This window comes from Bacillus rossius, chromosome 8 (assembly GCF_032445375.1).
Source record: "Bacillus rossius redtenbacheri isolate Brsri chromosome 8, Brsri_v3, whole genome shotgun sequence".
In the NCBI taxonomy this organism is placed as follows: Eukaryota; Metazoa; Arthropoda; class Insecta; order Phasmatodea; family Bacillidae; genus Bacillus; species Bacillus rossius.
The window spans coordinates 63,063,498-63,082,115 of NC_086336.1; the positions used below are offsets into that span (position 1 = coordinate 63,063,498).

General features: G+C 40.8%; 1 protein-coding gene across 1 annotated transcript; it reads right to left on the reverse strand.

Moving 5' to 3' along the window:
- Window positions 1-2,436: 2,436 nt before the first annotated feature.
- LOC134535389 (homeobox protein Hox-B4-like) lies at window positions 2,437-18,593 on the reverse strand. The gene is made up of 2 exons (XM_063374463.1): window positions 18,356-18,593; window positions 2,437-2,642 (listed from the first exon to the last, which is right to left on the reverse strand). The coding sequence occupies exons 1-2, from the start codon at window positions 18,591-18,593 to the stop codon at window positions 2,437-2,439; spliced, it is 444 nt and encodes a 147-aa protein (XP_063230533.1).
- Window positions 18,594-18,618: the final 25 nt, after the last annotated feature.

Here is an 18,618-nt window from a genome sequence, read left to right on the forward strand (position 1 = left end):
CTTTTATTTGTACATAACCAGTTTATTAAATTCTTGTGAAAGTGAAACCATGTAGGTCAATTTTTTTTTTTTTTAGAAGGAACTAGGTACCTATAGTACATGAATGAAATATTACACACTACACTGCGTTTAATTTAAGTATGCAACATTTTTGACAGATTCAGTCAATAATTGTTATACTAGATCTTTTACAAACTATAATCAATCCTTTAAAATATATATATTTTTTATGTTTACATTACACTTATTTATAATAACACTCTATTCATGTGGCCTATTATATATGTGTTAATTTTTTATTTTATTTTACTAAGTGGTAACACAGCTGAATAGACACCTGTGTAGTTCTGAATTTGTGTGTGTGTGAAATAAAGTATGACAGGAGCCACGTCCATCACATGACACGTATGAGGTACTGCATGCGGTATGCTAATAGGTCGACGTCATTTAAGAGACTTAGCCGACATAACGTAGCAACAAAAAAAAACCGTCCAAAGCCCAAATACAATTTTTGATGTCTTAATTAATCGCCGGTAAAAAATATTATTATAAACCTCTCGAATTAAAGTTTATACGGCCCAAAGTTGAATAACGAGCTAGTTTCTTTGCAGGGACATTTCGAGAAGAAGCTTTCCTACTCTAACCGTCATCCTAACTCAAAATTAGCGGTCCCTTCAACATTTCGAAGTCGTGATCGGAAAAGAAAAAAAAAATTACTTTGGTCACCAAAACATTTTTGTGAACATTTCCCATACTTAAATGATCTATGGTGACCACAAAATAATTTTGTACGTACTAATAAACGTTACTTATATCAGAAAAAACAATAATGATTCTTAAGAACAATCTGTATTTGGGTCATTTTCAAATGATTTCGTTGCCACCACGCGCCAGTTTGCAGAGCAAGTTTCGACGAGGTATTCTCTGACCGTCCTCAGACTGCCGTTTTCAGTGTGACGGGCGGATTGCGCCTAAACGGACGCTGATATACACAAACTCACGTCGACGAGTTCCGAGGGTTGGCAGCACTGCTCTCTTCCTGCGTGTCGCCAGCGGGACGTGTCGACGAGCGGCGCGGCGCTACTGGCGCGGGGTGTCGACGAGTGTCTGCTCCGCCTCGGGGGTTGGCAGCACTGCTCTCTTCCTGCGTGTCGCCAGCGGCACGTGTCGACTAGCGGCGCGGCGCTACTGGCGCGGAGTGTCGACGAGTGTCTGCTCCGCCTCGGGGGTTGGCAGCACTGCTCTCCTGCTGCGTGTCGCCAGCGGCACGTGTCAACTAGCGGCGCGGCGCTACTGGCGCGGAGTGTCGACGAGTGTCTGCTCCGCCGCGGGGGTTGGCAGCACTGCTCTCTTCCTGCGTGTCGCCAGCGGCACGTGTCGACTAGCGGCGCGGCGCTACTGGCGCGGAGTGTCGACGAGTGTCTGCTCCGCCGCGGGGGTTGGCAGCACTGCTCTCTTCCTGCGGGATGCCGGGGCGGCGCCCATGCCGCTCTTGGTCCTCTTCCACTTCATTCGGCGGTTCTGGAACCACACCTTCACCTGCCACAAAACAAAATATGTGTGTGTGTCATAAGTTATACTTACTTGGCATAATAAAAACTAACTTTAATTTTACATTTCAATAATTTATAGAAATAATATACAAAAAATGACTGAAATGTTAATTAAATAAGACTGTAAAGTATAAATACAATCAAATTAAAAAAAATTAAAAAACTGTCAATTTTAATATTAACACATGTATAAATTTATTTATTTAATTGTGGCTGTGCTATTTTAGTGGTTGCGGCTGTGCTATGAAGATGGCAGTGGCTGTGCTATGGTAGTGTGGTTGTGGCAGTTATATGGTAGTGTTACGGCAGTGCAATGGTAGTGGCTGTACTGTGGTAGTGTTTGCGGCTATGCTACGGTAGTGAACGTGGCTGTGTCATGGTAGTGGTTGCGGAACTGTGCCAAGGTAGTGGTTGCGGCAGTGCTATGTTAGTGGTAGTGGCTGTGCTATGATAGTGGTAGTGGCTGTACTATGATAGTTGTAGTGACTGTGCGATGTTAGTGGTAGTGGTTCAGCTATGTTTGTGATTGCGGCTGTGCTATGGAGGTGGTAGTGGCTGTGCCGAGGTAGCGGTTGCGGCAGTGCTATGTTAGTGGTTGCGGCTGTGCTACGGTAGTGAACGTGGCTGTGCCATGGTAGTGGTTGCAGAACTGTGCCATGGTAGTGGTTGCGGCAGTGCTATGGTAGTGGTGTCGGCAGTGCAATGGTAGTGTTACGGCAGTGCAATGGTAGTGGCTGTACCATGGTAGTGGTTGCGGCAGTGCTATGTTAGTGGTAGTGGCTGTGCTATGATAGTGGTAGCGACTGTGCTATGTTAGTGGTAGTGGTTCTGCTATGTTTGTGGTCCCGGCTGTGCTATGGAGGTGGTAGTGGTTGCGCCAGTGCTACGGCAGTGCACATGGTAGCAGAGCGGGGCAGGCGATACGGGTCCACACCTGTCTCTCGCTGAGGTCGAGCGCGACGGACAGCTCGTAGCGCCGCAGACGGGTCAGGTAGTTGGAGTGGGCGAACTCCGCCTCCAGCTCGCGGATCTGCCTCTTGGTGAAGGCCGTGCGCTCCTTGCGCGCCTTGCCCGCCGCCTCCGGCCCCCCTGCGGGCCACAGCACCACACACGCACTTTACAATAGCCATTTACTTCCCCCTTTTCTTACACCTTGTTAACAATGTTCACCTAACTAACCAGGATATCTAGCACCCACGAAAGCGAGCTTGTATGTGAGTGCATCTAGTCACTTCAAATTACATGCGGTATTTTGACAAATGTAAACATTTATAAATGTATAATAACTGAGAAATAAACATATAAAATATAACCCAAGAAACCTCACTTTGGTTTCATAAAGATGAAAGTTAAAAAATAGCAATTTATTAAAATTAAATATAATGTATAAACAGTTGCAGGTAGATTATGGATATTTTAGCCTAAATCGTCATGACTATGTCGCCTTATTGTTATGACGGACGCCTAATGTCGGGGAGCGGAAAAAAAAAATTACGCTTCTCCTCGTCATAAATGTAGCGCCTTACATAGAACGTTTTAACCATAACGCTGCAACCTCGTATTATTGTAGAAGTTGGTATTTCTGACACGTAGGTTTTGTTCTCTCTTGGAAGCCTTGTGGTCTAGTTACCATGGCAACACACCAGAACTCTGATCAACAATTACAAAATACCGATCAAGGTACCATATATATAGTAGCTATTGATATAGCACAAATACGTAAACTTAAACAGGGCGTAATAACTGCTTTTGAAATTTTCAGATTTATTTTTCTGTTATTTTCTGCTTGTGTTTCACTTTTTATTTCGTTTATCTACACATTGTTGATACTTTTGGATTATTGCAATTAATGATTTAAAATTGCTTATTACATTTGTTAAGTGTAGGCCTACCTTAAATTTATTGTCATGTCCTTTTTTTTCCCTGTCAAATAGCTTTGCGCTCCAACATATAACTCCGAATTAACAAATATTCACTCATGTAATTTTGTGTTATTTTAAACTGTATAAGTTTCATTAACTGAAAATAAAAAATATATTAGCTACTTTCCCTTGAAACACACAACCCTTATTTTAATAAAACTGTTTTTGGAGACTTGTCAACAAAACAAAATGTGTAATTACTTTTCCATATCAGATTAATTATTTAACCGAAAAAGACATGTGTGTATTCTTATATGTATTTTTAATGAATAAGGAATTACCATCAGTATGCATTTAAAATTAATCATTTTACAAATATTCTTAAAACCATATAATGTTTTAGGGTAAATATACAAATAAGCTGCTTCTAGAAAAATAAGCAAATAATAACCAAAGTTAACCTTAGGTTAGGTTAGCTATATTGATTACGTATAAAGTAATTTTTACGTATTAAATACGTAGTATTTATGTATCTGACAACCCAACAAACCTCGTACTTAAGTTATTAGCCTATATTATCCTTATTTAAGAGAAGCCGCTTCTCTAAAAAAAAAAATTACTGTATTGTGGTCCTAACCTAAGTTAGTGTGGTGCTGATTAATTTTCTTACGAATCATTTAGAAATTTTAATTAGATGCTTGATATCCATTAGTACACCTAAGAATACTTAGTTCTTAGTATTGTTAGGTTTATTTTAGTACCTTGTTACAAGTTCAGAATATTACATTTTTGAGTGTTGTAAATATGATTTGTTTTAACTGTTGAGACCGCTTTCACGGCCATTGTCTGAATTTTCTTGGCTTCTGGTTGTAGGCCGTGTCAGGTAATTGACTTGCGATGTTTCGGCACTCATTGCAGCTGCAATCATCAGGTAGACTATACGTCTGACTGACTGGTGAAGAGGATGCAGGTCCTGATGATGGCATAGTTGCAATGACTGCCGAAACATCGCAAGACAATAATTACCTGACAGGGCAGTACACCCAGAATCCAAAAAAAAAAAAAAAAATCGGCGATACAAATTTTACAGCAGCCTTGAACGGCGTAGCGACAGACAAACGAGCCTAACAACGAAACCAAACAGATATTTTGGACATCAGAATGACGACAGCGCGGATGAACACATGAGGGCTTGCTATGACAAAACTGTTGTGATGTTTCGGTAACCCACATCTGCTCCCGTCATCCAACACAAACACAAACACAAACTGTGCTCGTTGTGTTGTCCCCAGAACATCTGTTTGGTTTCACGATCGCGTTCGTCTGTTTGTCGCCACGTTATCCAAGGTTGTTGTTTGACTGTGTTTAATGTTCTTGTTGCAACTGTCTCGATCTTTGTTGGGCAACTGTGTTCGTCCGAGTTGTAATTTGATTCCTTCCATGGAATTCTCTTTGCTGTCCAGGCATTTAACCATTTGGCATCAACTAATGTTAACTTGTCCTCCGCATGTTTATGGCTTCAGCTCTTGTCCAAACTTGATGTTTTTCTATGACATGCAGTGTAAGCGGGTAGCAGGCGCTAGAACGAATGTCATTTGACCGAATTTTCAGTGAAACGACTTTTGGTCTAATGCCTTTCGATCTAGTGCCTTTCGGTCTAGTGCCTTTTTAAGTATGTGTATGTAATTTTTTTTTTTGCTTAAACGACAGAAATCAGTCTGTCAATACTTCCTACAAACAAAAGTTCACCTTATTGAGCTGATTCTACTTTGAAGATTTAACAGTAAAAATTTAATCACGATATTCTTTTATTAAACATGGCTTCGAATATATGTAGGCTAACAATTTCTAGTATCTCTACGGTATGACGAACGCTATGCTATCTTTATTTTTCAATGTTAACTATGGATCGTAAAAATTGTGATATGTATATTTTAAGTTATCGTTATTTCTTTTTAGTTCTATAAAATATAACATAAAGTATTAAAGTATAGTCGTAGTATTATAAAGTGTATTTTACCACACCAATACGCTTAAGTATTACAATCCGAGATGTTCGCAAAAGTGAATATAAACGGATTAATCAGGCGTATCTCCATTTTTCCGAAATTTCTGAGACTTCCACATATGGCAGCACGGTATTTAATGACACATTTCCGTTCCAATCCAGGCCCTTTCTATATTCACGAAATTACTCCCACCAAATGCCGTACGCACACAGAGAGCTAAGATGTTTACACATGAAAAATTATTAAATCTATACAAATAAAAATTTAAATGTTTGTTCTTTCAGAATCTTAAATCTCCGAAAAGTTCTTCACCGATTGCTTCGAAATTTTTACACAGCGTCGTGTTCGGTTATGCGCGTGTTTTTGTGCACTTAATGAATCATCTGTGACACGTAAAAAAGATGGATAAAAAATATAAATAGGTGACATTTATAGAGATATGGATACAGGTACATAGAGGTGAGAGATAATGATATAAATAGATGTGGATAGAGAGATGTTTTTTGATGTATATGCGTACCTACTTCAAACAATTTACAAAAAAAAGTGTGGCTGTGTCATGGACACGGCCGTGTGTTGTACGTGAATACGTGTACGTAACAGGTAATATTTTCCATACAAAAAATAAAATACGCAATTTTTTTAACATCATATATATATTAACTGTAACTATTTTACACTAATGTTTTATATATGCAATCGTTAGATTTTGACGAGAGCTGACGATTGAAGTCCAAACGAACGTCGTAGCTTCTCCGAGTCAAAAGTTAAACTAAGTGTAAATCTCGAAACGCAGCAAAATGACCTCAAAATAGCGGCGCTTCCCCCTCCACCGCGCGACGATGCGTCACAGTCCTCACTTAGCGTAACGAATTCCACGAACCTTTGGCTATCCAGTGGTGTAATTAATTTTTGGATAAAGATGATAGATTTTTAGCTCCAACACCAAACTGTATCCCTTGATTTTGTTATCATTAGAGACCGGAAAAATTCGCGGATTGATTTCGCGATTTAGGCTAGGATCAAAATAACGCTTACCTTCGTGCTGCTTCAGTGATCGGGCCACACATTTTATCCGGAGGACTCTGAGCCAATGAAGAACCCTTAACAAAACAAGTATCAAATCACTAACATTCTTTGAGACAGATCTCAGGAGCATTGAATATATATAACTTATAGAAGTCGCGAGGGTATAGGATTTATTATTCCAATTTTCGGATCCAAAACTGTGGTAGTTGTTAGCTCCGCCGCTAGACAGCTCTTCTTTCCACAAGAGGGTACTCGTAGTTACCAGCTTCCACGCCAGAGCGCTGTAGCGTCGCTTTTTTCAAGGTCGTGCGCGTAATTCTCTGTCTCACTCTATTGAGAGGCGGTGCCTTTTGTTGAAATCCGAGCGCTTAGATACGGGCGGGCGCAACTGAATTGGAGGAGTACGACCACCGAAAAAAAAAAAGTGCGGTTAAAAGATGCCAACATCAAAAATTAATTTTAATAATAAGATAACTACAGAAATTTCTTAAACGTAATAACGTAAAAAAAAAAATACTGACAATCGTAGTTCAGAATTTATAAAATGTTGTGTTAACGGAGTGGCGCATTGAGTAAAATGGCAAAACATAATTTCGAATAATTCTTGACAACGTTGAATGATTTTGGTAGCTATGAAACAACTAATGACTGTTCAAACGCGTGCACGTGTTGTTATTAGTAACTGAAACTAATGACATGATGTCATACTTTGTGGCTATGCAGTTTAAAATTTTTTTAACATAAGATGAAGATTTTTACATAATGTTTTGGTTGTTTCGTAATTCAAAATAAATAATCTTAAACGTTATATGGTGAATATTCCCAGTAACGAATGACCAAAAAAAAAAAAAAAAATCAATTTTGCCAACATTGATCTGAAAAGTTAACGATTTACTATGTTAAGTTGCTTATAAATAACGCACATTTCCCGGATCTCCAAAGAAAATAAGAGTATTTGTTATAGCATTGAGTTCCCACTCTTTATATTCCTTGCTTTGAGGTTAGATACACAAGTTATGCTCGTAAAAACGATGCGCAAGTATTTTGAATACAAATATATTTTCTTTTAATAACCGAAAGGTAAATATTATTTCCATGAACTATAATACAATTCTTTAAACACAGACAACATATAAGAGCTATTTTTTGTTTATTATTCGATCTGGCGTGATAAATATTATATTTTAAAAACAGTTTGTGGATTTTTAATATAAAATAAATATTTATTTATGACATCAATTTAAGTTGTTCAAAAAATTCACTTTGGTATGAATTCAACCAAATTCATGTTATTCAGGGCACAAAATTAGAAACTACCAAAAAAGATTGCGGTTTTGTGTAAATCTGTGCACGGACTTAGTAAGTGATATATTTATAATTCCTCATTTTAGCAACCCATTTTAACACACGAGAAAAATGATTTTATACTAAAAATTATTATGTTAAACCATTAATTAGCAGGAAACATGTATGAATAATCTATTTAAATTTGCATTTGAACAGTGAATATTATTTTGCAATAATAAATATTTTTTATCATCGTATATTACGGATGAAAAGTTTGTATTTCCAACTAATCAGAAGTATTATGACACAGTTAATTAAATTGCTTTACAAGTTTTTATTCACATGAAAATCATTAAAAATTGGTTGGGAAGTTATATAAATATACAAAAACAAATCATTATACATACAATTTTATTATCTTAGTGGATTTAAATAAATGGTGTCCCAGTGACTACTGCGAAGAAAAAGGTCTTGCGAAAGGTTTCCTCGTAATTGAAATTCGTCAAAAAAAATCTATCTCTCATTTTTGGTGACATTTCTGACAAGTGGTACGATCAAATTTGAGACTGGCAAATGAATGTTGTGAAGCAATAAACAAAATATCACATTCGTGAACTACAAATGTATAATTGTTTTTATTTTATAATAAAAGTATATCTAATAACCCGTGGCTTTGCTCACGTAATTTCCGGGTATTGCTGATATTCTACCATTTTAAGAAAAGTATGTAGGTATTAAATTCCAAAGATTTTTGAAGAATTATACACAAAGAACTGTCAAGTATAGAACATATTTAATAAATAAAAATATTTTTACGACTTATTTTTAATTGGTTTAGCTTAAGTCTATTTTAACTTTTATTTAAAATTAAGTACCTACCTTATTTTCTATCTTTCGGTTTAGTGACTTTGAGAATATATTTTTCCTTGATGAAATCTTAACTCTTTTCCATCTGACGAAGAAGCCAATTAAAAAATATACTAAGACTCGCGCACTTATTGTATGTTAAGACTGCCATCGTTTTAAATTACTGTAATTTTTTTAGTTATAGTCATGCTTAGGATAATAACATAATATGCCTTATTACGCATACATTTCAGTATTCATGAAACCAATGCATTTTTATTTGAAATGTAGAGCAGTTACCAAATTTCTTATCTCGCATATTGATTTTTTGGTATGGCTAGTATTACTTAAACTAATTTTTTTGAATTTTCACTGATGTACTCTTTTCCCTTTTCTATGTGATTTAAAAAATATAGCAATATACGTAAACCAATTAAACCAAAATCATCCTGAATTTTTATTACCGAAAAAAGTTAAATACAAAAAAATTTAATATGCGTATTTTAATATTGAATTTATATATATCTTGCCAATACTGATTTAGTGGGTTCCATTTTTTATTTTTAAAAATATCTACCCTGTTTTACTACTTAATAGATAACGTTGAATAAGATAAGGTTGTTTAAGGTATGTTGATTTTCCTTGCCAATATCTAAAAGTAAATTTGTACAAACGCGAAATATAGTTTAAATAAGTATTTTACTTTTAAAATCAAACCATATTTTGAACGGAACACTGACTATTGGCCCAATACAAAGTTTTAATAGCTAATTTTCACTTCACTCGGGTAAAGAATACCATCATTCAGTGATTTCCGTGGCTAGCTTCTTTTGGGATTTCATCATTCTCAAACGACGGTAAGGGAAGCTCCTCTTCAAGGTCGCCTAACGATGCTGATAAGACCTGCCGGGTAATTTGAATCGTTGGTCTGGGATTTTCGAGGGGGGGGGGGATGATTTCACGACTGGGCTGGTTAACCTAGTTCTGCCAAATACCGCCAGGGGCGTATACGGCCGATACCCAGCGATGAAAGCGATCGCAGCGGCGGAGCTTGGAACTACAACAATTCTTCTTAGAAACCGGACAGAAAATTTAACCTGGGCTCGCGACTTCTATACATTATATATATTCAATGCTCAGGAGTTAGTGGCCGATGAGCAGGTGGTATTTTGTCTGAGTGTGAAGATGTTTGTAGAGTCTGTCAGAGACAGGGGCGCAACAACAGGGGGGGGGGGGGCAAGGGTATTCTGCCGCCCCCCCCGCCTTCCTCTGAAACCTTGAATTGGGGGGGGGGGCAAACGGGGGCAAAGAAAGTGCTGTGTAATCAATTTTTAGATAATAAAACTGCTTAAATAGCACTATTTTCCACCTTGAAATACAAATTATCCCGGGGGAGGACCCCCAGACCCCTCTCTTCAATAGGGGGGATCGATGATTCTTTATAAAAAGGTATATTGCCCCCCCCCTTTGGAAATTTAATTGTTACGCCCCTGGTCCTAGAGGTAATAGAAATCGCGAATTTTTCCGGTCCCTAGTTATCATTCGTTTTTTTTTTTAATTGCCTCCCAGTATGGAAGCAAATTTTAAAGACGTGTTCACGTCAGAATCTTTGACGGAGGCGTCGCAACGCACGCGGGAGATGGTGTGACTGTAGGAGGGGGGAGAGAGAGAGAGAGAGAGAGAGAGAAGGGCCGATGTCGACGGCTCGCTGCAATCACAGCGCGGTCGCTGTAAACAAGCAACAGGCAGGCGCTCGACCGCGCGCTCCGCTGCCGGCGCCTGCTGCTATTTAGTCTGCGCGTTTATACGAGCGCCCCGTCGCACCACCTGCTGTAAACAGGGCGCGTGTTTGCCTGCGGCGTCGCGGCGCTGCCTGGCTCCCCCTCCCCCACCCTCCCGGGAGCCCGCGAAGGACAACCGACACCCGAGTCGCCTCTCCAGACGCCAACGGCGGCTCCAGGAAGACCTCTTGGGCAGGGCTCGTCTCAGCACAGGAGGATCCAGTTACCATCCTTCTTTCTCCCGTATTCAACCTGCCTGAAATTAATGCACGAAATTCGCCATCCCGCATGGAAAGTGCCCAGGGTTTTCCCTGTGTCTATGCAGGTTTTAACCTGGGCCCAACTTATCTGGTAGTTCATGAAGTCTAGAGTTAAGAGTGAGGGGAGTTATTCATGGCGCCAATCGCTGCCATGGCTGGCCAATCCGCCTCCTAGCACACGATGCATGCGACCCTCTCCCTGCATGGTTTAATCCCAGCATGACTAAGGCGTTATAGGCTTCGGCCTGAGACGCACTTAGTCTCCCTCCCTAACCCGGACCCCTCCCAAATACACTTAGTTTTAGTTAGGTTAGGAAAAATTAAAAAAAAAAAAATTAGTAATCATGGCATTGCCCTTGGGATATTCACAAAATATATGGTCTCAAATACTGAAATTTAGTATTTTCGTACAAATCTTGATTGAAAGAAGAGTTTAGCGCATTAACGAAAGTAAGTTAACATTACTATTCCCTACAACGAAACAAGAAGTAAAATTTGGGCTCGGAAGGGGCTGTCGCCCCCTGCGCCCTTCCTCTGGAGCCGCGTTTGCCAGAAGCTCGGGTCTAACACGCGTCCGGGAAGAAATTTACCGTTTAGTCATTAAAAAAAATAAACTCATGGAAAAAAGGTTTAAATTGAAAGTTTTAGTTCACCACATATATACATACATCACATTTTCACATAGTCGCCGCCGTTCAGATCCAAGCACTTTTAGCAACGCTCTTACCAGTTTATTTGACCCTTTCTGGACAGGAGTTCGCCGCCTGGAAGTTAAACCAGTTGACAATCGTATTTTTTAAGTGAAATCTTCTTAAGCCGCGTTGAGAGATTTTCGGGTAGGGTCAAAACTTATGGGTTCGCGTCACCGACATGCTAGTGACGTGTTGCGCCAGACTGGCGACGCGCAGTGGGCCTATCTGAGCACGGGTTTTTTAGAATAAAATAAATTTTCATTTAGTTGAAACAAGTTTCATGTGTCAAATTATATTTCTTATTATTTTATCAATTGAAAAAAAATAATGTTCGGAGTGCCAATATATGTAAAAACCAATTCAAACTATAATTAATATCAAAAATTAAAAATATATATATAACACAGTTATTCCAAAGTTTTAAGTTTTCACTCCTGACGGCAGTCTCCATGACTGCCTATTATTTTTATTATTTTTTTTACAATTTGCTGTAACTTTTAACGAACTGAAGCACTTTTCGCCCCCCCCCCCCCCCCCTACCCTCCCCAAAATGTAGCCATTATTTTTCGACTCGAGTACAGAGATAGCTTAAAAAAATTTCCGGAGAAGTACTTAGGCTACACGCATTGCGTATCCGAAGTCCACGATGCCTATGGCCGAGGCGTCCGTTCCAATCTCAGACGGCTAACTTCTATGCAGAGGGGTCAAAGAAACTGGCTGAGCGTTGCGAAAAGTGCTTGGAACTGAACGGCGACTATGTTAAAATTGTGAATTAGATATGTAGTGAATCTAAACTTTCAATAAAAACTTTTTTTGACGTGACAACGTCTAATAAATCGATGAACGCCGGCTGCACGCACGATAAAGTGTCCCGTAACGCAAATTGTCCCTTTACGCTCTGTCCCGTTACGCTCATTGTACTCTTGCGCCGCATCTATCTCTCTTCCACTCGATTGGAACAACCATCGATTTGACTTTTTCGAGGCACATTAAACTTGAAACACTCACATTCGTTTCCTACTTTACCTATCATCGTCCTATCCTTAACAGAATAACACAGATTGGAAGAAGTTAAATAGCAAACATGTGTAAAAGTTATAGTTAAAATAATCTCTTCGTTAAAGTAATAAATATATTTGAATTAATGAGTGCAAATAAAGGTAAATTTATCAATTAATTGTAGACTTCTTTTCACTCCTTTGTATCCATACAAAATAGTGATAATGCAATAAAAATGATTCAGTTTTATTCATAAAAGTATGCAATAATTTCATCAATGTTTTGTTATGACGTTGTCACGTTAAACTATGGTCCGTAAACCGACTTTACAGACAACAATTATTTTTTCATGAGTTTAGTTAGTTTAATGACCAAACGGTTCTAACTTTCCGGACACGCCTCGTAGTCTCGATGATGTTATTAAGTTTGCCATCCACGTTTCACAGTAACGATCATGGAGGTAGATCTCTGAGAAAAAGGGGGGGGGGGAGGGCAGAGGGGCCTGCTCCCTTCCTCCGCAACCCCCGCTCCCAGGAACTGAGGGGGAATACTTGCGCTTACAAAATCGTGATAAACATAAACGTCAAAACTAGGTTTTATGACAATTTTGACGTGACAACGTCTAATAAATCGATGAACGCCGGCTGCACGCACGAAAAAGTGTCCCGTAACGCACATTGTTCCGTTACGCTGTGTCCCGTTACGCTCATTGTACGCTTGCGCCGCATCTATCGCTCTTCCACTCGATTGGCCTATGCGTCCGAGGAGAAGAAAGACAGCGGCAGCACACAACTTACATCTACGCGTGAACTGTTTAGTCGACTGTTTATAAAGTGAATTGAAAAGTAAATGTGGTTTTCATTGCTTATTACAACAACAATTTCGGCAATAAAGGTTAATTATTCTTGCATTTTAAAAATCTGATTACTAGTATAATTTCAAGTATTTATTCTTTTATTATTAAAATAAAAATCATTCAATTTTATTTATTAAAGTATGCAATCATTTCATAAATGTTTTGTTGTGACGTTTTCACGTTAAACTATCGTCCGTAAACCGACTTTACAGACAACCAAATTTTTTCTGTATATTTTATGTTCCCTGCTTATTGCATGCATACAGAATAAAATATGGGCAGTATACGACATACAAAATCCCTGTCCAGACATGACGTGTTGTTGGTTAAAAACCCATGTGCTTCTCTCGAGTTGCGCCCCCCCCCCTTCCCCGGAATTTCTGCAGGTCTCGCAAATCCTACATATTTTCATCCTGGTAACAATTACCTCGACAGTGAGAGGGCTTTTCAGTCCAAGGGGAATATCGTTCTCACTTCATGACTTATTTTCCATAGTAAAAAAAAAAAAAAAAAAAACAGAAAATATTCATCATCTCTGCTATGTAAAGTTACTGAATAATTTATTTTCAAAGCATTATTATAATCCCTACTGGGCCACGGTAATGTATTTTCTTCCCCCCTAAAAGTCTATTACAGTTGCATACTTTGTTCAACCAAAATTTAAAAATTTAAATATATAAAAAACAGTATATATATATATAAAGTCGCCTTCTTCACAAGAATCATGGATTTGGGTCTGGAACAGGCTTCCCAAACAAAGAACTCGCTCTCATCAGGATAACGGAACACGCTTCGTGCGTCCCGTGCGAGCACACCGAAACAGCCTGTACGAAACTAAAACTATCTTGAAGACCCGCAGTAAAGTTTTAGGATACTATTCCGAGACGTTCGGGTGAGGAAGTGAATAAGCACTGTCTTGTCGGGACACGACGATAACCTAACTCGGGGGCCGTATTCCAGAAGGTGTCCAAACCGAATCCCAGTAGAGTCATTCGGGTCAAGTGGTGGGTACTTTGGTGAATAGGGGCTCACTACGCCTAAAATAAAAATAAAAAATTAGTTGTCTGTAATGTCGGTTTACGGACGATAGTTTAACGTGACAAACGCCATAACAAAACATTGAAGAAATCATTGCATACTTTTATGAATAAAATTGAATCATTTTAATTGAATTATCACTATTTTGTATGGATACAAAGAAGGAGTCAAATGAAATCTACAATTTAATTGATAAATTTACTTTTATTTGCACTCATTAATTCAAATAAGTTTATTACTTTAAAGAACAGATTATTTTAACTATAACTTTTATACATGTTTGCTATTTAACTTCTTCCAATCTGTGTTATTCTGTTAAGGATAGGACGATGATAGGAAAAGTATGAAACGAATGGGAGTGTTTCAAGTTTAATGTGCCTCGAAAAAGTCAAATCGATGGTTGTTCCGATCGAGTGGAAGAGAGATAGATGCAGCGCAAGCGTACAATGAGCGTAACGGGACACCGCGTAACGGGACAATGTGCGTAACGGGACACTTTTAATGCGTGCAGCCGGTGTTCATCGATTTATTAGACGTTGTCACGTCAAAAAGTTAGGTATTCTGGGATAAACCATTTAAAAGCATGTAAAAGGAAATCTAAGTACAGTTTTTTCTGTAAACATTTAATTACATAAAATCGCGATACGCTCACTTGAGCCACGTTGCGGGTAATTGTGCGCACCCGTATGGGGTAAGTGTGCGCATATGGGGTAAGTATACGTATGTATATGGGGTAAGTATACGCATATGGGGTAAGTATACGCATATGGGGTAAGTAAGCGCATTGTTTGCTACGCGTTGGCGTAATTCAGTGGTTGTTTTGGCATATTCCAACCCAGTATAAAGAATTTTAGCAAATAATTTGTGTTTTGTGGTGAAAATAGTCTGCAAAACCTTTAAAAACTAACAATTTTTTTTAATTAACCGGGAGAGGACCCCCGTACCCCCTTACACGTGGTAGCATTTCATTCCCCCCAGCCCCCCTTACACGTGGTAGCATTTTATACTCCCCAGACCCCCCTTACACGTGGTAGCATTTCATTCCCCCCAGCCCCCCTTACACGTGGTAGCATTTCAAACCCCCCAGCCCCCCTTACACGTGGTAGCATTTCAAACCCCCCAGCGCCCCTTTAAACGTGGTAGCATTTCATACCACCCAGGCATCCCTTAGACGTGGTAGCATTTCAAACCCCCAGCCCCCCTTACACGCGGTATCATTTCAAACCCCCCAGCCACCCTTACACGTGGTAGCATTTCAAACCCCCAGCCCCCCTTACACACGGTAGTATTTCAAACTCCCCAGCCCCCCTTACACGTGGTAGCATTTCAAACCCCCAGCCCCCTTACACGTGGTAGCATTTCAAACCCCCAGCCCCCCTTACACGTGGTAGCATTTCAATCCCCCCAGCCCCCATTACACGTGGTAGCATTTCAAACCCCCAGCCCCCCCTTTACACGTGGTAGCATTTCATAACGCCCAGGCATCCCTAAGACGTGGTAGCATTTCATACCTCCTAGACCCCCCTTACACGGGTAGCATTTTATACCCCCCAGCCCCCCCTTACACGTGGTAGCATTTCATACCGCCCAGACATCCCTTAGACGTGGGGGCATTCTGTACACCCAGCCCTCCCTTACACGTGGGGGCATTCTGTACCGCCCAGACAGCCTTTACACGTGGGGGCATTCTGTACCGCCCATACTGTACATCCCTTAGACGTAGTAGCATTTCATACTCCCCAGACCCCCCTTACGCGTGGTAGCATTTCATACCCCCTTACAAGTGGTAGCATTTTATACTCCCCTGACCCCCCTTACACGTGGTAGCATTTCATTCCCACCAAACCCCCCTTACACGTGGTAGCATTTCATTCCCCCCAGACCCCCTTACAAGCGGGGGCATTTCATATCGCCCAGACATCCCTTACAGGTGCTATAGGTTGACACCTGCCCGATCCTCCGTCTATTGACTCACGGTATATCTAGAGGAATCTGGGCCAATGAGAGACGCTCAGCCAAATTAAGCAGTTTAGACGTCTCACAAGTCAGCAGCCAATGAGCAAGTGACATTTGCTCGAGTATGCATAGGACAGTTGAAATTATCCTGGATCCATTGAAACTACGGAAATTCTACGGTCCCTAGTAATATCTAGGGGCATGTATCTTTCGCGAAAAAATTAATAGACAAGCTGAGAGTTAAAATACTGTAGCAACGTCAGTGTCTCAAGATTGGTTGAGTTTCTTTCGGACACACGCCCACTGTCAGCACATCCATCACTAGAGACCGGCAAAATTCACGGGTTCAATGACCTCCAGGATAGACTCTACTGCACTCTACACACTTGGGCAAATGCCATCTGTTCATTGGCTGCTGACTTGTGAGTCGTCTCGACCGAGTGTCTGTGATTCGACACTTCTTTGAGCGTGGGTCTCTAATTGGCCCTCATTACGTCAGATTAACAGTGAACCAGTGGTAGAAGCAGCGCTAAGGTATAATTATTTAAATTGTAGCATATCACGAAATGAATCTGCGAATTTTGCAGGTCTCTACCCATCACAGTAGTTCAGTGCGTAAGCAACCGCATCCTGAATGACCCGGTAAATTAAGGCAATAGCTAGGGGCATGTATTTTTCACGAAATAATCTGGCCACACATTGGACTGCAGTAAGAATATGCCCCCGCTAGCGATTGCTACCTTGTGATTGGCAGCTGTCTGTAAGATAAGCCATTGCCTTATTGGGCAGGGCCATTCAGGACGCGTTTGTCTCCGCACCGGATGTCTGTGATTGTGTATGCTGACAGCAGACATGCACCTGAAATAAACCCAGCCAACCACGAAACACAAGCAAAACTACGTTGTTTTAACTCATAGCTGGTTTGGAAATCTTTTCGCGAAAAGTACATGGCCCCAGCAACAGATTATCTTGCTATCGGCTGCCAATTACAAGGAAAAAACATAACTTACTGCAGTCTAATTGGCGTTGATGTTTCTTTCGCCACAAACACCTGTCCCAAGAAACAGCATAGGCTATAAGTAAAAACCGGACAAATTCGCGTATTGATTTCGCGATAGGCTAGGATCAAAATACGCTTACCTTCGTGCTGCTCTAGTGATTTGTGCCACATTTTATCCGGAGGACTCTGAGCCAATGAAGAACCCTTAACAAAACAAGTATCAAATCACTGATATCCTTTTTAACAGGTCTCAGGAGTTAGTGGCCAATTAGCAGGTGGTATTTTGTGAGTGTGTAGATGTTTGTAGAGTCTGTCCTAGAGGTCATCGAATTCGCGAATTTTTCCGGTCCCTATACATGGGAACCGGAAAAATTCGTGGGTTCAATGACCTGTAGGATGAACTCCATTGTTTTACGTACACTTGGTCAAAATGCCACCCACTCATTGGCTGCTGTCTTGTGAGACGTCCCAACGTAGCAGCCTGTGATTCGATAAAGCTTTGGTTGGGTGTTTCTCATTGGCCCAGATTCATCCAGGTGAGTTGTGAGCCAATAACAGAGGCAGCACTGAGGTATAACTATTTGTATTTTAACCTATCGCGAAATGAATTCGCGAATTTTTTCCGGTCTCTACCTATGTATAGGGACACCTGTATTTCGCGATTTCATTTCGTGTCAAGGTATTTCACAAAATACTGTAGCTTTTCTCCTGTGGTTATTGGCTGAGGTCGGTGAGAGGTGTCGTCCCGCTCTTGACGGGGCCAATGAGAACGTGGTCACCGTACTGCTGCACCCTCACAATTTACCATGACTAGAGACCTGCAAAATTCGCGGATTCATTGACCTCTAGGATAGACTCCACAGTCCTTTAAATACTCGCGGAAATGACACCTGTTCATTGGCTACAGACGCGTGAGACGTCTCAACTAGGCTGGCCGTAATTCGGCACTTTCTTGGTTTAGTGTTTCCCATTGGCTCACAGTTCCCCGGATAAAATGTGGGCCAATCGCAGAAGCGGTACGAAAGTATAGTTGTTTTGATGCTAGCCTATCGCGAAATGAATCCGCGAATTTTGCATGTCTCTAGCCATGACTCTTAGAAAAAAGCTACAGTGTTTTGTGAAATACCTTGACACGAAATGAAACCGCGAAATACAGGTGTCCCTACCTGTGTGTGAGCGCGACTCGCCTGCGCAGGGCTGGGCTGGAGGCAGCAGCGGCGGCGGCGGCGGGGGCGGCGGGGGCAGGCTCGGGGGCGGCTCGCACGGCAGGTAGCCGGCGCCCGGCGCCGCCTCCAGGTAGCAGCACGCCGGGTAGGGCTGCAGCTCCTCCAGGCACGCCGGCAGCTCGCCCAGGTAGCCGCACAGCGGCGACGGCGGCGTGGGCGGGTACAGGAAGCCCTCCTGGTAGTAGTACGTCTCCGCCATGAGTGGCTAGCCGCCGGGGGCCGTC